Source organism: Cimex lectularius, unplaced genomic scaffold (genome assembly GCF_000648675.2).
Source record: "Cimex lectularius strain Harlan isolate CLEC.00 unplaced genomic scaffold, Clec_2.1 scaffold139, whole genome shotgun sequence".
Lineage (NCBI taxonomy): Eukaryota > Metazoa > Arthropoda > Insecta > Hemiptera > Cimicidae > Cimex > Cimex lectularius.
In genome coordinates, this window is record NW_019392832.1 from 58,004 (window position 1) to 80,749 (window position 22,746).

General features: G+C 34.7%; 1 protein-coding gene across 8 annotated transcripts in view; it reads right to left on the bottom strand.

Annotated features, from left to right (window-relative positions):
* Positions 1–12,399: 12,399 nt before the first annotated feature.
* LOC106672595 (calpain-A) overlaps positions 12,400–22,746 on the bottom strand; it is a 60,901-nt gene continuing 50,554 nt past the window's right edge. For 6 of the 8 annotated variants that reach the window (XM_024228532.1, XM_024228534.1, XM_014404137.2 and 3 more), the window contains 14 exons: positions 20,898–21,077; positions 20,454–20,523; positions 19,769–20,021; positions 19,544–19,712; positions 19,305–19,486; positions 18,936–19,174; positions 18,714–18,877; positions 16,358–16,575; positions 16,252–16,294; positions 16,035–16,182; positions 14,404–14,496; positions 12,952–13,079; positions 12,675–12,870; positions 12,400–12,612 (listed from right to left, as the gene is read on the bottom strand). In XM_024228532.1, the coding sequence (XP_024084300.1) occupies positions 12,527–12,612; positions 12,675–12,870; positions 12,952–13,079; positions 14,404–14,496; positions 16,035–16,182; positions 16,252–16,294; positions 16,358–16,575; positions 18,714–18,877; positions 18,936–19,174; positions 19,305–19,486; positions 19,544–19,712; positions 19,769–20,021; positions 20,454–20,523; positions 20,898–21,077 (2,169 nt within the window). In that variant the 3' untranslated portion in view covers positions 12,400–12,526. Of the gene's footprint in view, positions 12,613–12,674; positions 12,871–12,951; positions 13,080–14,403; positions 14,497–16,034; positions 16,183–16,251; positions 16,295–16,357; positions 16,576–18,713; positions 18,878–18,935; positions 19,175–19,304; positions 19,487–19,543; positions 19,713–19,768; positions 20,022–20,453; positions 20,524–20,897; positions 21,078–21,139; positions 21,217–22,746 lie in introns of those variants that run through there. The other 2 variants (XM_014404140.2, XM_024228533.1) reach the window with 2 other exon arrangements.

Consider the following 22,746-nt stretch of genomic DNA (forward strand, 5'->3'; position numbering starts at 1 on the left):
GCTCAATTTGAACGTGCGAAACGCGGAAATTATAACACAAATAAATATTAGAATAAGAAATACATAATACTATAAATTACTATACAAATAATAACAATTAAAATAATTAGTTTAACTATTTGGATGTTTGATATTATTTATGTACATATTTAAAATGGGAGGTAGATCAAAATCTGTTATATTATTAACATTTATGAACATTTATCACCATGTTCAATTTTACATTTTTTTATTTCAAATTGTAAAATTGAACATGGTGATAAATGCATTAATAATATAACAGATTTTGATCTATCATGTCTAGTATATGGGACAGGTGATGCGTGGAGAACGCTATGAATTGCTCAGATTAATAATGGACGGCAACTGGGGAGCGTACCATCGGAAGGTGACAGAACTCTTGGCTGAAGTACTTGATGCGATGGTTTGGATGTTCGTTTGGATGGATGGATCAATGGACGTTTTAAGGGGTGAGACAAACAAGGAAAAGGTAGTTGATTGGATCCCCAACCTTCGAGAGGAGAAGGTGAATTAGGAAATCAACCTGTGAGTCTCGAGGTCGCTTCTTTTTTAATCTCCGTTCCTGTGACATGGGGGAGAGATGCAGTCCTAGGGGGTTGGTGTGGCAGATGGTAGTCCACGCTATCGTGTCCATGCTACGAGGTAGGGTAAGGTGGTGGTGGAAAGTGTAAGGTGGAGAAAGGTGGCAGCGGGCCCAGAACCTGTCTTTCTTATCTATTTGCGAGTGTTCTTCCTAGTATTTTACTCAGCACTCTCTCCCTCCTGGAAACGCAATCGTTTGTGTCTTAAACTTGTATTTTAAAAATACAGTTTTTAAAAAGTTATCAACATGTGAAGTTAATGTGTGGTGATATGTGGCACTCTCGATACGACACGCAAGAATGGCACAATTACACAGAAGAAAAACACTTTGAGCCCTGAAGATGATCTCAATAAAGATCGAAACGTTGGTACGATAAAGAAAATGTTTTTCTGAAACCTACACCCCTTTTATGTGAAGTTAATTTGTTTTTTAAAGAAAAGTTGAGGCGAAGGATTTATTTGTAAAAATTTTGTAGCTTTTGATGAAATCTTGCCTTTCCAGTAGTGGATCGTAGTGTGATCGATCGGATTTACACCCCCCTCCCCCGGAGGCAAGTGAATGTGTTATATGTTATATGTCTTACCTTAGCCTTAATTAAGCGAAGAGGCTTATATTTCAGGATTATATGAACCTTGATCTGTTATCTCTGATAAACCTTCTGTAAATTAAATCACTTTCCTCTTAATTTGTCACGTTTTGGCGTTTTTGTCTCCCGGTTCGATACTTCGATCATTCGATTTGATATCAAGAAACCAGTTGATGTTTAATTTTAGGTAGATTTATTTCAAAAATCTAGCGCTCTCCAGCGGTCGCATTTTTGATCGCATACTAATGAAATTTGGCTGGGTGGTAAAGAATCCTATAAGGACGGTTGGGATGCTTTTCAGCCAAATCGACTGGGGGTCGCAGAGTTATTAAAATAAAAAATTCGATCAAAATTTTTGCCATTTTTGCGTTTTCTCCCGCACAACAACCAGCTCGATTTGTTTAACTTCCTTCCCCCTTAGCTACGCCCGTTACTATTGGATTTTGGCATTTTTGGTGCCGTTTTTGAGCTGGATTCTTCCTGTAACTTTTAAGGTCGGTTTGATTCAAATCCAGGCAGTATTTTAAAAGTTATCATAATTTGAAAAAATCCCATTTTTAATCGGGATTTTTTTTCAAATACGATACTTTCAAACCTAATTTCTTTCGTTTAATAGCTCTTTTTTATTACATTTATTTGATATTTACAACTACGAGTATTGTATTAAGTAAATATGTTCATATATGTCGATTTTATCATTGAGGCTCTTATAGGAGACTCAAATGATAAATTCAACATGTATGAACATATTAATACAATACATGTAGTTGTAAATATCAAATAAATGTGATAAAAAAGAGTTATAGGCGATGAAAGTAAAAAATTTAATCAAAATTTTTGCCATTTTTGCGTATTCTCCCGCACAAAAGCTCTGTTTGTTTAATTCTCTCCCTCCTAACTACGCCCCTCATTATTGGATTTTCACATTTTTGGTTTTTGGAGCTAGATTCTTCATGTAACTTTTAAGCTCGGATTGGCTCAAATCCAAGCAGTATATTAAAAGTTTTCATAATTTGAAAAAATCCCTTTTTCATTAGGATTTTTTTCTCATATACGGTACTTTCAAACCTAATTTCTTTCGTTTAAAAGATCATATTAATTAATTTTTTATAATAATTGAAACCGTAGGCGTTTCTTAAATTTTTGTTACAAATATGCCAAGATTTCTTTGAAATTAACAGCAATCACTGAAGTTACACGGGAAAATAATTAATTAAATAACTTAAATAAAATTTCAAATTAGGCAGTTACGCCCTTTTTTACCGATAACCCCCAATTTGAACATACAAGAATTCGTACTATGGCTAATATGCAAGATCATAAGGCCAATTAAAAAAAAATAATAATAATAATTAAAAAAAATTAGGCAGTTAACTAGTAAACCATTATTTCATTTTCATTGGTCTAGGAAAAAATGGCCCATATCTAATTTAATTTAAAGCAAAATGTTAATAAGAAACAAAACATTTGTGTGATTTTTGAATCCTATTGCAATATGTTTATGATGTTACTTTTTGTATAAAATAAATAATATTATACAGAGTGTCCCAGTTCCTTCTGACGAAACTCAGAGAATCGATTCTACTCTTCGTTTGGAGCAAAACATGATCAGGAGAAAATTTTCGGAATGTTCTCTATTTTGAAGATAATCGTTAATTTAGGTTTTTTCAACTTTTCACTACCGTACCGCATAAAAAACGCTTCCAACTTCCAAAATGTTGAGACTACAATAAATCCAATTACATCATTTGAAAGAACGCTAAATTTGCTGTAAGATACTTCTATTTGCAAAAATCTGAATGACAAAATGTTAGCCAATATCAGTTGAAATATGTCAAAATTACAAAATTTAAAATTTTGGTCATGATTGCACGTTCTACTGAGGTTAATACGGTTAAGGTTTTTTTAACTGAGGTTAAAAAAATACCTACAACTTGTCAAATTTCACAAAAACTTCTTCATCTAATATGCTTTACGTCGATATATCCAGGTTTTTAAATAACGTTCTAGCAGAGTTGAAAAATCAAACATAAAGATTAGTCATCTTGTAAATAAACACCTTTTCTCTTCATTTCTCCATTTTAATCGAGTTTTCTTTAACCATGGAAAGACCTTGAACCAGAAGTTCGAAATATTATTGTGAAATTGTGTCATGGAGGTCACCGGCAAGTGGATATCGCAGAGTCAGTTGTCGTTTGGTCGTTGGCCTGGCAGTGGGCCTCAGCGCATTACGATGCTAAGGGAGGACAGAAATATTGTGGGAGCTGCAAGACGACCTTTCCATAGTGTCCGCCAGATCCTAAATGAAGTACAAGATGTTTTGGCAAGGCGTTTATCAAGTAGTATTTACTACTGGGAAATTGGCATCACGATCTGCAGCATCAGCACGCCACCAGCAACTCTGGAGAATACGGTTCATCAAGCGCCTAGAAGAGAACTCCAATTGGAATGCTGTTATTTTACTGATGACTCGTGTTTCTGTCTGTATAGTGATAGCAGGTGCCGAAAAATTTACCGCGAACAGGGGATGCGTTCAATACCCCAGTTGGTGCTTCCTTCAGTGCAGTTTGGAAAAGGCGGTGTAATGGTCTGGGCTGGGGATTTACACTGGAGGACGAACTGGAGTCCATGTTGTTGAAGGCAACCTCATCGCACTTCATGTCCAAATAATCGAGGAATACATCCCTTAAACCAGGGTTCTCATTGGCAGGGGTTTTCGATTTCTGGATGACAATGAGAACCTCATACAGGCAGAGTTGTTCATCGATGTTTAGAAAACCTGGGCATTAATTTTCCATCTGCCCATTCCCCCACTTCCTCCAGACCTCAATCCCATTGTGCACAGTGAGAGGCGTTGCGGAGAAGGCTTTACGATCACCATCCGCAGCCAGTTGATGTGCAACAACTGAGTGCATCATTGCAACATCTATGGATTGAAATTTCTTATGAAATCAGTGACACCCGTATTAACAGTATGCTTAACAGGTGCACAGAGAACATTACACATGGTATTAATTTATGGAAAAAAATAGTATCCAATAAAAAAAATTAAATTAAAACCTTTTATTTTGTTATTTTTTAAAAACACTTAATTAAATTTTCCTTCCGTAAAAAACAATAATTGCTAATAAATTTTAGTGCAATTTTTAATAAAAAAAAAATAAAATTGGTAGGGAAAGTAAATATTACAAAATTGTCCCTACCCATATTCATTTTTGAGCAGTCTATTATATGAATTATAAATTGCTATTTATCTATGCGGATTTTGTTTGTAAATTTTATACAATTTTCATTGTATTGTTTGATCTATAGTATGTTGAGTGTTTATCGGCATTTAAACCGTTTCTCGATTTAAAAATATAAGATTCATTATTGTTCATACATCTTACGATAATTTATTGTATTTGAATTAGAGGATATGAAAGGAACAATCAGATGAGGCTCGATGGATCAAAAATAACACATTGTCTTATTTAGGCCCCTTTGTCTCCAAAATTGTACCGTCATAAAAAATAAGAGAAAACAAGAAAAAACCTCCTAAGGAGTTGTCCATTCAAGGCCTAGCCGTTAATTAACCTTGGCATTCATATCCATCTTATATGGTAATAGTAACAATGGGTAAATCTATTTATTGCTTGGAGTAATTGAAGGCTCAAGGAAATCCATTATAGATCATCCCACTTGATTTCATTGTTTACCAATTAAAAACACTCAGTTGTTTATGTTTCATTTTTATTTTTTTAACCAGGTTCTGCCAACAGTAAAGCCATTTAAGCCACCCCACACACGCACACACACACTAGTGGTCGTGCGCTGCCCACAAACGCATCCCACCTGATCGCTCGACGTTATAACATAAAATTTTGACGGAAAGAGTACCCTTCTTCTGCGGTATCTCATTGAGATCCTCCAAAAAGCAACTCCCCGCCGTGCTAAGTTTGAGTCAGTTCCCAACGCATCGCAAGCTCACGTTTTCATGATACGCCCACTGAACACCAGAGACCAACTGCCCAGACTCGGTTCAATCTCTTGCCGTTTCTTCCAACAAGAATCCTACTAAGGGCACCTCGTAGTTCTGGGGTGAACACTATGCAAGTTAGCATTCTGTGAGCGAACGTACCTAGTAACATCAGTTCTCCAGAGCCCCCACATTGTGCCGCCTCCTGGCCCGGCGGTTCCCGAGGCTTCACGAGCTCCCCCTTTCGGGTCACACTCGCTCTCCTCCCAGAAACCTACCGTCCTTATCACATATTCCGATTCAACTCCAAGAGAACAATCCACCCCCTCTTCTGAGGTGTCTCCGGGCGAGACCCTCCAAGAGACAACCGTCCCTCAGAGATGTGGGTGAACGGCCGACCCAAGCTTCACAAGTTCACCTTTTCAGGATTCCCTCTTCTGCGGCATCTCCAAAGAGATCCTCCAAGAGGCAACCATCCCCTGAAGTCGCGGACGGACGGTTGCTCCAGGCTTCACGAGCTTCACCTTTTCAGGATTCACCCGCTACACCCAGACACGACCGCCCCATCAGTATTTGCTTCACTACCTTCATCGAAACGAGCAGGTTGCGGTCCTCTTTTTGCTCAGCCTCCTAAGAGACCCTAACAGAGGCGCCACGAGTAGGCACTAATCTGGTAGATTAAAGCTCAACAAAAACAAGCTACCCAAAAATTAGGAGCATACAAAAGAAAAGCATAGAAACAAAATAGAAAAAGATCCCCTCAGTTGCACTAGAATTCTGCCAAACCTACCTCCATTGGAAACGTCGATTCAAGAAGCTCATTTGGGCTCCAGAAACATCAGATTGGATGGGAACTAAACAATTCAGGATCACAGCAATATTCAATAAAATTGAACACCCATTCTTAGAAATGGGAACTGATTATATGATTCCGGAAACACTCTTCTCAGCATCGTGTAAAGTCTCAACATTCTACAAAGGAGAAGAAGAATCAAGAGAATATCAGATACAATGATATTGTATACAGATAGCTCCAAAACCAACGAAGGTACCGAATCAGGCGTTTTTTGTTCAAGCTCAAAACATGAGCAATCAAACTCAGGGAAGTCGCTTCGGTCTTTCAAGGAGAAATACATGCCATCAATACTCGAATTACTATGCAGCTATTAAAGCATTAGCGTGGACAAAATCACATCAAAATTAGTCAGTGAATACATCCAAAACCTCCAAACCTGGGGAAATAGCCTGATGATATTTGGGTGCCAGGACACAAGGGGGTTTTGTGTAACGAAAAGACTCACTGGCCGAGGAGGAGGATCTGCAAGTCCATACATAGGCCCTGAACCTATGCTTGGAATAACAAAAACAAACGCAGAATCCCCCATCACAGATTGGCGTCCAAAAAAAACAAAATGAGATGGATAAATTCTAGGCGCGCGACACACAGTAAACATATGCGAAAACAACCCTCAACAAGATGGACAAACTCAATGCTTCAATTGGAGAGCCAAACTCAGTGGAGTGATAGTACTATCTACCAGCCACTGGCATCAGAGAAAACATCTACATAACATGGGAATATTAATGATGATCTTACTCCTAGATTATGCAACAAGGAGAAATAAAGAGCTATCCATGTCTTCTTTGAATGCGAAGCCACCACTCAATGGAGACATTACCTGCGACACAATAAAAACGCAGGGAATGGAATGACATCAGCGACAGACAATAACTTAATACTTCTTAGAAGAAGGATCGAGCCGATTGCACTGGACTAGGGAACTATGAAGATACAGTAACATCAATTATAACAACAACATCGCTAATGATGTAAATGAGGACCTAGAAGTTAATTTTAGAAAGGTGCCAAAAGCATACATGTTACTATGTTTATACATACATTGTTAAGAAATATCACGCTACAGGGAGTTGGCCTATATCGCAAGAAACTTTGATCACAAAATACTGTGTAGAGTGGATAATTGTTTGTTAATTGTTAAAGTTATATGTACAAATAAATATGTGTTTATAAGAGCGAAAAAAAATAAGCCAATTGTGTACAATGTACACTTGTATGTAAATCATTATAGTGCTGCAAGAGTGTAAAAATAAAGCCAATTGTATAAAATGTAACTTTGTACGTAGTATGTAATCCTTGTATGTAAATTTGTATTGTTCTACTAAGGGGTCGGGCAATAAAATAAAAGGAATAAACACACACACACACACACACACACATACACACACAATTGAAACATATACATTTATACATACGTTTACACGTAAACAGCGGAACAGGAAACAGCCCGCCCGAGTACCGTCTTTATGTCAGGAGTCATGACTGTTCGCTCCCTGTAAGGGGCCAAGACAGATCAGATGCGACGCACTGAGCAACTTTAACAATTATTATTCTGTCCTTTTTATTTCCTTCGGATTCGAAGCCATTGTCTATACTAATATCATCAAAGAGAATGTTGGTTTGTATTTAACAAGTAATCTGGAAATCTACTTGTTTTTTAAAATCTCATTTCCATTTTAAAAAAATCTCATCGCTCCAGGGATGCTCAGACACGCACTCTGAGCAGTACTAAGGATCCAGGACCAATCTTAGTTGCAGGTCTTAGTCCACCAAACCACTGACCGTTGGTTACCATGGGTCTAACGACCGTTGTGTATCCAGCTTTGGATTCAGTCCCCAGCTTTTCCCACAAAGGCGTTTGCACCTGCCAATGGCAATCTTTGCTCTTTGTATGATTTAGTTTAGTTGTTGATTCCGTGAAAGTCTCTGGTCGAAGAACCGAATCAATAAATAAGGTTTCTGTACAAATAACAAATTTGCAATTAATCATTCAAATTTTCATACAACGCGAGAGGACAAACTATAGCTCTCAATAAGCCTAGGAACTACGCGATTATCTGTAAACTATAAAGATGGACGAAAATTGAACAAACGATGACGTTTTCATCTTCATATGTAACTTTTCGGCTGTTATAATCTCAAAACAGCTTTCATATTTAGAAATGATGAATGATGGAAAAAAACAACTTTAATACCTAAATTCACTAATTTCGTGGTCCGCTTGACCAATTAATATATTACAATTAATTAAGGTTTTTAGTTGAGATAAAAAAGTCAATGGCACGAGCGGGATTCGAACCCACGATCTTCGGCTAGATACGCCGCTGCTCTACCACTTGAGCTATCGTGACCTCGATCCACTCGGACACCAACTTCCCATCTCAAACCCACCTTTGGAATTTTCCCTCCTTTTTGCCATTTTTCAAAAGTCGTGTAATCGGATTGGATTCTCGACGACAAATGAAATGGCCACGGAGAGCTTTAGTGAAGTATACTTCATTTTAAATCATTAAATTCACTAATTTCGTGGTACGCTTGACCAATTAATATATTAAATTAAATAAGGTTTTTAGTACACAGTTTTTAAGGTTACACGACATTTGAAAAATGGCAAAAAGGAGGGAAAATTCAAAAGGTGGGGTTGGTGTCCGAGTGGATCGAGGTCACGATAGCTCAAGTGGTAGAGCAGCGGCGCATCAAGCCGAAGATCGTGGGTTCGAATCCCGCTCGTGCCATTGACTTTTTTTATCTCAACTGAAAACCTTAATTAATTGTAGCTTATATAAGACATTACTGCGACCACTTTAGATATAAGGAGTGGAAACGGCGGGATTCTGCCAAGCCATCCGACATCCTGTGCATGCTTTCAATCAAACGTCCTCAGACAAATGGTCAAAGCTCCTTACTACTTCACTAACTTCACTATTCGCCATTTTCCGAATCCAAAAGTTTTACACCAACCTCTCGATTTATCCTAAACCTTCTGCTTTATCCCTATCTAGACATAACCATCCTTAATCGACGATGGCCTCGAGACCTCTTGGCCCTTAATCCCTCACAATCAGTGCCAGTATTGGCTGGTTTCTCATCGCATTTATCTTCACGGTGCAGCGCTGGCCTTAGTGCTAGTGCTGTGTCCGTGTGAAAAACGTCTTGTGTTCACATTTGTAATAATATGTTCTTATATTTATAGTGTACAAAAAAATTTAAAAAGTTATTAAACTATCGTTGAAATTAAATTGAACAATGAAAACTTTTGAACACGTCTTGACAAGCAAGTATCCTTGGCAAAGAAGTTCAAGTTAACGGGAATCAAAATGAGGTCGAATAGTTTCTTGGAATAAATCGCAAATTTTCCCAATTGATTGCAATTTTTTCGGATTAACCGCCTAATTTAACCGGTTTTACCAAAAATTACGGCATTTTCAAAATGGTGGCGAAAAATCGTAAATCATACATGTGCATTTTTAAACCAACTTTTGAGTATTTTTTTTATACGTTTTTGTTTAGATTGTTAGACATTTTCAACAGACGTGATGCCATTTATAACTGAGTATGAAGTATATATTCAAGCCCATTGAAAATATTATAACGATATAAAAATGGTCAAAATTCACATAAATATATCAATAATACTGCATTTTACAAAACTTGCTGCGGACTTAACTACCGCGAACCGGCCGTCTGATGGTAAAAATGCATTAATATCCATTAACCCTCTTCCATTTTATTTCTCATGGGCATATTTTGTTTAAAATAAAAATTAGCCCCATTATATTTAGTGGTATGATTGACCATACTTCTTTCAATTAATTAATCTTTTTATGTAAGGCCTTGGTTGAAATAAGTATAAATTAGCATCAAATAGAATTTTTGATTGGGCGGAGGGGTTCTTCTTAGTTGAAGTAACAAATCTCCTCAATATTGTTAACTGTTTGAATTTGTATTTTTTGTTCCCCTCCTGGCTAGCGATAACGTAAATTTTGCAATATAATGAGTAAACTATCTAAAAATACAATTTTCACGAAAAATAAGAATAATTATTCAGAAATTTTGAGATGCGGTTTGGTGTGATGTAGGTTTCAGAAAAACATTTTCTTTATCGTGCCAACGTTTCGATCTTTATTGAGATCACCTTCCCCACCCCTTCAAAATCCAACGTATATAAACATAAAACAGCAAAATCTCACTGGCACTCTCGACACGACACGCAAGAATGGCACAATTACACAGAAGACAAACACTTTGAGTGAGTAGAAATACTTTGATTGAATGTAAAAAATATATTTTCCATTGTATAAATTCACTTTTCCACATCTTAAATGTATTTGTTAAATGTAAACAATGTTTGTAAATCCCAGGCCCTGAAGATGATCTCAATAAAGATCGAAACGTAGCACGATAAAGAAAATGTTTTTCTGAAACCTACATCACACCAGACCGCATCTCACGATTTCTGAATAATTATCGATTAGCGGTCACTAATCACCACACAAAAATAAGAATTTTAAAAAGTCTATCATTCTGGCCTGAACAATTTTTATTACTGTAATTTGTAATTGTGTCATGACTGCCACTCCTAAATTAGCTAAATTTTATATATATATATATTTTTTTTAAATAGCTTTATGTTCTAGCATTTAGCCAATGACAATGTTATTATGCGTATTTATTTGGGGGGGGGGGAAACGCGAAAAAAAGGCCAGAGGCGACGGCGGGAATTGAACCCACGACCGCGGGGTCTACGAGCCCCATTGTATATAATTAAAACAATAAAATATATTTTTTTAAAAATCATGTTGTATGTGCCATTAATTGTTTTGTACGGCAAGCATAGATGGTGAAATTCACCTGACAAAGCCAGGATCAGAGATGATGCCATCACCTCAACTTCTAACAGTTTATATCTATAATTGTGACTAATCTTTTTCACAGGAGACCATGGTGGCTGAGTGGTTAGGATTGTATTTTGATGGTTGTTCCTAACCGAGTGGTTAGGATCCATGCTAGTGGTTTGAATCCCCGGCGTAGCCCATGGATTTTTAATTGTGACTCATTTGGATTCTATTGAAACATGGTTTGACCCTTTGTCCATAAAACCCAATGGATTAAGCCCTTCTGTGTGATAGGTAATTCTTTTGTTTTTTCATTTTTTATAGTCTGACTTTTTTAAAATTTTTTTTTTTACAACTGCATTCTGCGATGCAACAACATATAACACATAAACAATTATAACATCATAAAAGCTGTAAACAGTTACAATCCAGTGATGGTACCAGTTAGTACACCAATACGATGAACGAGATGGACTCCGTCCTAGGAGACCGATGTCAAATGTTAGGGTTGTTGCGGGGCCACTGACGCTTCAGTCTTCTGTTGGGATTATTAGGTAGTGTGGATGACAGGTTTTTGAAGAAAGGGTTCGGATGATGGGGTAGTTTGGAATGGAACGTTTTGTAGCGGGATTCAGCTAGCTTGGTAACAAGAGGGGCATTTAGGTTGGTATGGATGGTGTGATTGGATACATAGAAAGAGGCGTTGACTATTGTTCTGAGGATTTTGGATTGAAGGAATTGGATTCGATTGAGGTTGGAACGCTTAACAGTCCTGTAAAGTTCAAGTCCGTATGTCCAAATGGGGCCCAGGAGAGCAATGTAAAGTTTTCTTTTCTTTGTTAGTGAGAGTTTTGATTGTCTGTCGAGTAGTTTAAGCATGAAAAATTGTATGTTACAGGAGAGAGTAAAAAAACAAACAAAAAAACAACATCAAATAAAATAATAATAATAATAAGAGTAGAATGGTGGGGGTGTTGGTGGCCGCAACGGTTTAGGTGTTGTCACTGTAATATAAAAGTCCTGTGGCCCTGCATTCAAATCCGCCATACTTATGAAAACAGTAAACTTCAAGTTATTAGATAAGGATCAAAGTTAAAAAAAAAAAGGCTAAATATTTTTAAAAGCTTTATTTGTATTTGAGAATAAACGGTGCAATCTTAAAGGCTAAAAGTTTAACTTTAAGTATGGAAGGCCATTTATAATTCAAATAATAAATGACTTGTTCACAAAAAATAACGTTTAAAAAAATTGTTCATTTTTAGCACCATAAGTATCAAAATTTAACAACTAACAATTTAAATAAAGACATTTTCTGATATAAATTGAAATAGTCGATCACCTCATTTATGGCAGTTTTATATTTATTTTACAATATAAAAATATAGCTTTGCTTAAATTTGTTGTCGTAACAAAATTACGACACACATAGCTTGGCATGAAGCACTGAATAATTATTACAAAACAATGTATCTTAACTTTTGGATCTTTTATTTATTTTGTACACTGATATACACATAAAATAGAAAATATTTCCAAAAATAATATATAATACTTGTAGTAATATTATTTCATGTAATAATCGCAGCATGCAAAAAAGATACAGCAAGAATAATAACTTGCTTTTTGGTTTCAGCTGCTTTGCACTCAAGAAAAAAAATTTAAATTAATACAAAAATGCATTTTTTTATGAGTAAAGTGTATTTTCAATCCATTCCTCCATAGTGAAAGTAGCCTTATTTGTGCCAGTCGGGTCTCTTTCTTGGAAAATTTCTTAAAAAAAAAAAAAATAATTACAATTTGTTGTTAAAAAGGATTAACTAATTCTTTCTTACCAAGCATTGATTTCAATCGAACAGCGCACATCATGAAATCGTCAAACGCTATCCTTGCATCTCTACCAGCGTATCTGTGACAAAGGGCGTTCAGAATGTGGTTGTTCAGCCTGTACCCGGCCGAATTGAGAGCCTGCCTTAGATCGAACGGGCTGAGGTAGCCTGTGCTCTCTTTGTCGTATAATTTGAACACATTCTGTAAATATATGTTTTAAAATTTGGCATCCTTTTTGTACCTTTCATGGATAAACAATTTAAAAAAATAAAAATTAACAACCTTCCAATGTTTGATGTCAACCCACAAATGCTTAAACTCTTCAAAGCCCAATTTTCCTGAACGATCGGTGTCCATCATGGCGACCATACTGCGGCAAACATCTTTTGAAAATCCTTCAACTTTGAGCTCTAAAAAATTGAAACTAATTTTAAACCAAGCATAATTGTTTAAACAAATTTAAATAGTTATGATGTAATTCGTTTTTGTTGCCAGCATAATTCATTATATATTACCTCAGAACTTTCGCTTGAAGATAAATGATTTTGGTTTGTAAAAAAAAAGATAATTTGCTTACTATAAATATTAATATAAAAATTAATTATCATTGAAAACAATTTTTTTTACATTTTTAAAACATCAAAATTTTCAAATTTTTTTATTTGTAAAATTGCAAATCTTTTATGCGGAATGATATAACAAATGTAGTTCAATAACAAAATTTCTGGTCAAATTTTCAATTTTTTTTAGCACTTTTAGTGCTCAAAACTGCAAATCCTTTACACCAAACGATGCAGACAAAATGCTAGTTTATTTAAAAAAGAGGACTTTTTTAACGTAAAAATTAGCCCCCCCTGAGACATGATTATAAATACGTATTTGGGACGTTTAACTTTCTTATCTCATCTTCGATATAAAAAAACACTGACAAAACAAAACTTCTGCTTCAACATACATACAGTTAGAGATTGAAAGCTGGCCTGGGAATGCAGACGCTGCAACATTGTAGCTACTATAAATGATTTTATGTAATTTGCACAAAATTGGAAGAAAAGCAGCAAGCACTGTATCTTTCTTAAAATTAAATACCACCTTTATTTATCGTTATAATCTTTGTTTAACATAGAAACAAACAAAGAAGCTTAAGCAAACAAAAACATCACTATTCCAGGTAATAAGCATTGAAATAAAACTATTTAATAAAAAATATTTTTTTTGAAAAAAATATAAAAACCATCCATATGGAAAGGTACAAGCGACTTACCCTTTTCCTTCAGAAAGAAGGAATCTAAAAAATAAAATTCTAATATCACTTAGGAAAAGCTAATGTCCATGGCAAGACAAGTCATAAAGATAAACTATTAATTTTAAAATTTCAACATTTTGCACTATTCTTTTAATGAAGATATGTATAATATATAGATTGGATGACATAATTTGTTACACTTGGAATTATATTTTGTGACAGACATGCCTTGAAATTGTTACTCGTCTAAATAGGCACGACTTTTCTATTTTATCGCCATGAGAATTATGCAAATTTGATGACTGAAATGAGAAAACAAGAATAATGTTAGAATAAATCATATGTGATGTATTTATATATATGAAAGAACATAAAAGTATATGAAAATTTATGTATTCGATGTTAAGTATGTAATAAAACAAGGTAAGGCTGAGTGTTAGAGCAATGTTAATAACAAATTAGTATTTGCTGGGTGAAGGCTTGCTTACCAAACTGAGAGGCAAAAGGAGTATCACGGCAAAATGCGCCACAGAGGTTGGATAATAGGCCAGTAATAAAGTCAGTTTCGCCTCTCGGTACGTCTATCACAAGAAACACACAAGCTAATGGTTAACCATTGATTGATTACATACACTTTTGAAAAAAAAACAAAAAAAAACATAACAAAACAAAAATTGTTAACGCAGCATCGCATAAACATGTAAATAAAAATTACAAGTAAAAATAAAGAAAATGTATGAGTTCAAAACTTGATTATGGTTATTTTTATGTGATATCAAAGGTACTACGTCAAGGTAAAAATGGTCTTGTTTCTAAGAAGAATGAATTTTGATTTTTTTATTTATCAAAATCATGTAGAATATGTATTGTTTTTTTGTTTTTAGGAACTTCACTAGTCAATAGACACATTTTATTACTAAGAAAATTAGAAAAATGTATTGCAAAACTAGGGGAATAAGAAACTCATGGTTTATTGATGTTACAAAGCAAAAATAATTCCAATGGTGGAACAATTCATTTAATTTTCTGCAATGAAAATAGAGACCCTACTTTGTAGCCATGAATAGCTAATAGCTAAATAGCTACCACAGCTTAATTTAAATAAATATTTTTTTCATGTTTAGAACTAACCATGCATAAAAATTTTCTACCTAATTAGAGTACTTATTATCAAATATATACAGGGGGAGTTTAACCCCAAAAAAGTTTTTTATTGGGGAATTTTTGTAAACAACCCTGAGACACATAATTTTTTATGTTTTGCCTAGCTTCTTATGAACAAAAAGTTTGGATCTAACTCTCCAGAATAATGGGATACAAATAAAAGCTTGTCTACATGCTCATCGGTATAAATTTTTTAAAAGGTTTTTTGAAGCCGAATCCAATGGTGAAAATGGTTATTAATTTAGACTAACCGTTCTCAAGTTATTCACAAAAAAAAACATTTTTGCAAATAGCTCGAGAATGGTTGCTCTAAATTAAATACAGTTTTCAACATTTAATCAGCGTCAAAAAACCTTTCAAAAATATGTGTATTGATTTGTATCTTGCTATTTGAAATAAGTCAGATTCTATTTGTATCCTGTTATATCAGAGAGTTAGATTAAAATGTTTTGGCTCATGGGAAACTAGACAAAAAATAAAAGTTTATGTGTCTCGGGGTTTTAAAAAAACCCAATAAAAAAGAAAAAATATATATAAAGATGGGAACAGAAGTTAAACTCACCCTGTATTAAAAAAAACCATGCTTATTTATTTAATTACAGCCAAAAGTTAATTTGTCAGAACAGTGTGTTATACTGTTATGTATTTTGTGTTAATTAAATTAAGTTTGTTCTCCATTTTTTTTTTGTAGATTTTCTGTTTATAATTAGATCATAAGTTTCCATCATAATGTCAGTTATTTTATTACAAAATAACACATCAAAAACTTCAATCAAAAAACTCATTTTCTTGATACAATAATTTGAACTTGAAAAACTTGATAGTTTCCTGTTATAGCACAATGAAATTTTTGTTTTAAATTGAATAATTATTAAAATTCTTTCATTGCGTAAAATATTTAATTTTGAATGAATTTATTAAACACCTTTCACAAAGTGAATGTTACAATACGTACCATTTCGCATGGCATAGTCTAAAATTTCTTTAAGTTCTATCCAGTCGACCTCTTCATCGTCACCAGCCAGTTTCTTGAAGAATTCTTTGACTTTATCGTATTTCTCCTCCTTGACATCATCAGGCTCTTGATCTTCGGCCTCTTTGATCTAAAAATCCAATCCACTTTCAGTATTACACTTAACAAAAAATAAACCACATAAAAGAACAATAATAACCCTCGTGTCGATTTCTCCGATTCCGATCAACTCGTCGTTTTCTCTGTAAAAATCTAATTAATAAAACATTCAAACAAACGTACCAAAGATATTGTGTTATACGTACTCCATATGGGAAGCTTTTTCTGTAAACACTCTCAAGAGGAACTCGCCCTCTTCGTTAGGGTCAAAAGTAGACGGAACAATACAGTATGTACCCTGAGGGAGCTTGAAACGACAGCTTACCTCACGTAAGTTTATGAAAGAAGGAGATCTCGCCACAGAGGCATTATATTTAAAAAAATTCAGATTTAACGGTCTTGGTAACTTGTCTGGATCCTCAAGCTAAAATAGTTGAAAATATTTTTAACAATTCATTCAAAATATTTTAATTAATTATAATTGTCAATTCTACTAATAATTATAGTTACTATTAGGTACTATGCTTAATTTCAAGAGTTAGTTGTAGTTCACTACACAACTGCTATTTTATAAACAGTGCTAGGAAAGTAATTGTGCCTATATTCTAGACCTTTAAATTCAGCTGAAGAATTTACCGTTACTGTTGACATGAATGCCATCAGACTATCATATACATTTTTTAAAAGTTTTTAGACTCATTTCTTATTTAGACAAAACCCTATATATCAGGTAACCAGAAAATTGTGTGCGGTTTTTAGCCTGTTATTGTTTAATAAATCAAAATTTCTATTTACATAAGATAATTAGGTATTTACATCATGTAATACCAAAAGGACAGTGTGTCAGTTCTAAAAGTTAACTGTAAATTATAAAATATTTTCTTTATCATGACATCAAAATCATTAGTTCGTGCGTACTTGTATGAATTTAAGCTCAGTACCAGGGTTGCCAGAGCATCTCGTAAAATGTGCACTGCATTTGGTGATAAAACAATAAACGAGTGCACTGCTTAAAAGTGTGTTACGGTTCCTCGCCGGACCGTTGGCAATTCACACGGTCGCCGGGTACCTGCGGCTCAGTGGAGATTTTTTCCCGTGGCCGCTTCGTCTCCAAAAGGGGAATAATCGAGCACCACACTGTTTTTATTTTATTTTCTTCCTTTAGAAAAACAGTGAAACCCTCGGGGTGAAATAAAATAGCAAATAAAAAATATATTAAAAAAAACACAAGAAAATAAAATATTAATGTCCTCTGTATTAAGAATAAGATGTAAAACAAAAACAAAACAAAAAAAAAATAAAAATAAATAAATAAATTAAAAAAAAAATAAAAGAAGTCTCTTCAGAATTAAAACAAAAAAACTGTCCAGAAACCAATCTTATAACTTAAAAGCTCGAACCACGTGTACGTCCTTTTTCTCATCGTTCCAGAACGGTTCTCCCCTCGCACACGCAAACCCTCCACTCCACGACGATGAGAAAAGTCCCAAAAATAATAAATTATACACTGTCACGTTTTACTTTTTCGCCTCGCTCGTCCACACCGACCATTCCCAGCTTGAGGCCTCCTTGTCCACTCCCGTCGGACTCCACTCCTCGATAGTGTCCCCGCTGAGCCCTGGCCGGGCTTCCTTCGTCTTCCAAATGCCGCCCGTGCATCTTCAGCTTCTTCCAGACCTCGCTCGATCTTGCCGAGGGCACCCTCGCCTCTGCCCGAGTCTGGTCACCCCAGTGCAAAAAAAAATTTTGTTTTCCTCTCGTGTTCACTTGTAACAAGTGATTAAAAAAAGTTTTAGCCGTCATTTGGCGACCTACTGGTGTTGGAATACAGGATTCATTTTTTACCGTATGTGACAACCTGGTCAAAAAAGTCACTACTTTTTGCTGTGAAAGCAATGAAAGACAAATGTTTAGACAGTGGAGCTTGCTACCATCGGTCATTTTATGAGGAACCCATTTGCTCAGCTTCCACGTTGGTGTACGACAGAGTGAATGATTTCATCACTTACGTTGAATACTCTGTCGAGTTCTTGACATGTTTAACTTGAATCAAGTTCTACAGCTTTGCTTAATTCATCTTCATTCAAGACAGAAGGTCTACAAGACCTTGGTTCATCTTCAATCCCTTCATTATCAAAAGCAAATTTTTGAATCACTTTGAGGCGGTGCATATCACTGAATGCAGCGCAAATTTTACAATCTGCCTTGGCCACCCTAGTACATAAAATTTGTTCAATAAACACATATAGTTATGAGATTAGGGAAAATGGGATAATGAGAAAGAAAATATTTTATAATTTATAGTGAACTTTTCAAAACACTTTCTCTTATTGAAAAATTACTTAGTATGAACTGTCACAATATCCTCTTGGTATTACACTTAATCCTCCCATGTAAATAGAAATGTTGATTAACAATATTTAATAAAACTCACACACACACACACACACACACACACACACACACACACACACACACACACACACACACACACACACACACACACACACACACACACAAAATTAACTTTCCTGGTTATCTGGTTTCAAAAAGAAGACTTACATGATAAATTGCAAATCCTATCGTGAGGCACTCCACTCCTATTTTACGTTGAGCCCTTCTATTTTTCTGCATGAGGGCAACTATCATGGTACACTTGTTATCCTCGTCATCCTCATCAGCTTCTGTCAATTCCACGGTATACTGCGGATTGTGCCAGAAAGTTTCTGTAAGTAAAAATTCACCGATTAACTGCATTTTGGTTCGCTTAGAATGATATTTTACCTAGGAAATTTCTGCAGCCTCCGGCGGTAACACCTCTGACCCATTCCCCTTCAAACACACTCATTTCCCATTTCTTTTTGTTATCGTGTATGAGGGAGTCTGGGTTAAGATTACATATTTCCAAACGGCTGAAATACTTCATAAAATCTTTGAAAGACATCCAAAATTCACCATCAGACTCAAATATCAGGCCAATCTCCTCTTTTTTCTCATCTGAAATATATCTCCACTCCGGTGACCTGAAAAGGAACTTAGATTAATTCAACCAAAGTAAAAATGATTAATTTACTACATGCAAAAACATCCCAAGTCCTAAAATCTATAATATTCTTTACTTAACTAAAAGCTGAGAAATAATTTGATAATTACTTGTCACTCCAGGCTCCGTTCCATTCTGCTTCGTTTCCCCAAGGATTTCTAAGTCTAAGAAGAGGTATTTTCCCTGAAACGTTTGGCGTTTGTATATCAACATATTGGATCCTTGTAACACTATAAGCATGCCCTTTGACTAAACCCTGAGATGTTTGCGCTTCTGTCACATTTGGGTCAGGCTGGAAAAAATACCTTTCAAACATGAAAATAAAAGACCCAAATATTTAACATGTCACCTCGATTGAACAGGCCAATAGCGAAGATCTTTCATGAGCTTTGAGGACGATTTGGAAGAGATTTGATGGGGCTTCCTCTAGAACGTACATCTCTGCAAGGCCACCGGTGAAATCCTCCATCGCCTCATTGGTGCTGCCTCCTTTCAGTGCTTCATAAGATCCGTGAAGCCTTCACATCAAAAACCAATTGAAACAATGTATAACATTAAAACTCGCAAAGCATACTTGGCATAGGCTTTTTCTAAAAGTGCACTCCAGAATTCATTCGGCTCAGAAGAATGGAGGAAAATCAGTTGACCATTGTACGTCGGAAGCCTGTCATCTATAACCACATCAACCCATCTACCGTACTGCCAAAATCTAAAATGGAAGATCCCTGCATACTTATTTTTGAAGTTCTGGTCGTCAGGTACAACTTGTTTAAACAACTCCTCGTTCAACGTAAGATTTGCTACTGCTGCTAAGAGCCAACAATCACCTAAAAAAGATGAAAAATTCCATTACAACTTTTTTTAAATTGTATGTCAATGACTGCAATCTTTGTATAAATATGTATTGTTCCATTTTCAATAAGAAAGAATTTGTTGGTTTTTATATTTGTGTTGTGGGGACTGCGGTGGCTGAGCGGTAAGGGCATCTGACTTGTATTTTGCCATGCTGGGTTTGAATCATGGCAGGTAGGTTTTTAAGGTGATTATATGTATATGACAGGAATTACTTGTTTTAAAACTTATATTTGTACTGTCAGAAATAAAGAGAGTTATCCACAAATCCATTTTGTCAGGAAGAGTAAAAAAAGAAAATATTGTTTCCATAAAATAAATAGGACATTTGTCAAATTTATATATTAAACGAAAATTTATTGCCATCGAGTAAAGTTTCTCTGAGTAAAGCAGATAACAAAACTCACCAAGTTCTCCCTGCTGGACATCAAACCTAGACGCCCCTTCAATAAATAGGCGAGGATCGTTGGATATTTCCTGTAAAAAAAAATCAATGATCACATTTGGGTCAGGCTGGAAAAAATATTTTTTAACTGTGAAAATATAAAACACAAATATTTAACATTGAGGCCTTCAATAAATAGGCAGTGAACGTTGGATATTTCCTAAAATAAATCAATGATCAAATCTGAGAATGTGAACATAAAGATTTGAGCATTTTCATTAAACATATTTACAACACATCATAAATTTTTAAACGAATTTGATTCTAAATTAATTTAAAACAGTAATTCTGTACAATTTAATTACCAACATTTAATCAGTATTTATTTTATATATAATGTAATTGAATTAATATTATAATAATAAATTAAATGTAGAAAAGTCAGGGTCAAAAATGTTTTTCTTACAGTAGGCCGCATCCAAACAAACGGTCTTGGAGGTTTCTTGCTAAAAAATATCGAAGAGTCGACTGGCAGGAACTCCGGGTCCTCGAACAGTTCTCCTTTCGCCAAAAGATCATCTCTGATTTTTGTGAAGTCTTGTATCTGTTGACTTCTCGGCCTTAGACCAGAGCCTCGCTCTCCCAACTGTAAACCGAAACAAAGTTAATCAATCTCATACAATTTTCCAAAACTTTTATTTGAAATACGTTGTAAAAGGTATTGTCAGTTTTATACGATCGTTTATTATCTCCCTCCATAATATAATAACACACCCACCTGATAAAAACAGTTGCTAATATGTTTGAATAGATAGCTGATTTATTAGATAATTTTAGTATTATTTAAAAAAAAAGTTTTGTGGATAAAATTATTACATTTTGGATGCATGTCAATAAGTAAATTAGACAGACAAATTGATTTACACAGAATAAAAACTTCTTAATGTAGTATGATTGAAGCTAACAAAATTTGCTAACATGGAGTTTCTTTATTTTGATTGTTCATCAATAATATAATTATCATAATAAAGAAAGGTACAACTGTCAAAGTATTAATTATTAATTAATTAAATGGTGCTGAAACATAGCCTTAAATAAGTGTGACAGCAAAAAATTAATAATTCATTTATTTATTAACAATATACAGAGCCAAATTCGAAAGTGGAGAGTGATGTAGAAATAATAGGGAAATAACAGATATACATGAACACCAAGATGTACGCCATATTAAGGCAGAGAAGATGAGAACGTTGGGACACATAGAAACTCCATCAGAGGAGTGGTTACCAAGAGTAATATATATAAGGAGAAGGTGGTAGGAACCAGAAGGAAGGAAAGACAAAGAATCAGATGGAAAGATGATGAAAAGGATTTAAGGACGATGAGAATCTTTAACTGGAGAGAGCTCATAAAAGCCACATTGGATTGTAAATGCCAATAAGCACTAAATAATAACTATAGATTCAATGAAGGACAATTTAAAATTGTATAGCTATTTACCTGGCAATCTTCCACAATAATATAATCAAGGATTTAAAAAATTATATATGCAATGATTATTTTATTGCGGCATTATATCAATACTAAATATATTGATCCATGATTTTATGAAAAACTGTTATTATTAAATTGTAGAATATATGATGTATAGTAAAACTGTTTTAAGCAAACTTGATCATACTTAAGGATTACTTTGATGCTAATGACCTCAACTTAGTTGATATAATGTGTGCTATGGCGTTTTCTAAGGTTGTCTAAAGCCTGATAACTTTAGATCTCTGGTAGAAGTTTCACATATTTGGGGTTCCTTTCAGCTCCACAGTTTGTTAATGCTAGCAAGCATTTTTTTAAAACAAAAATGCTTCGGCTACCTTGGTTGTCTTGGCAACTCTGATGTAAAAGTCGTCATCAGATCATGAGAAATGTCAGGTTTATGTTTTCAAATTGCAACTTCTGTTGTTTTCAAATGTTCTGTTTGATTAAAACTTTGATATTGTAATTGGCTTGAATGAAACCATAGATGTACTGAAATAAAAGAAAATAATTCGATTTGTCCTTCTAACATTTCATTTTAAAATATATTAATGAATAAGTATTTGATTGTTCCATTTTCAGCTTCATCATGGAGCATTTTAAGCACTTATTGACCGAACGTCTATATAAGTTTTTATGGTTTAATTATAATTATTACGTTACGAAAGTAAATCTCATGATATTTGCTGGGAAGGGCTAGGAAAAAAGTATTTCCAGTTTATTAAGTATAGCATGCGAACTACTCTAGAATATCCGGCGCTGCCCTTTATGGGTCAATAGGT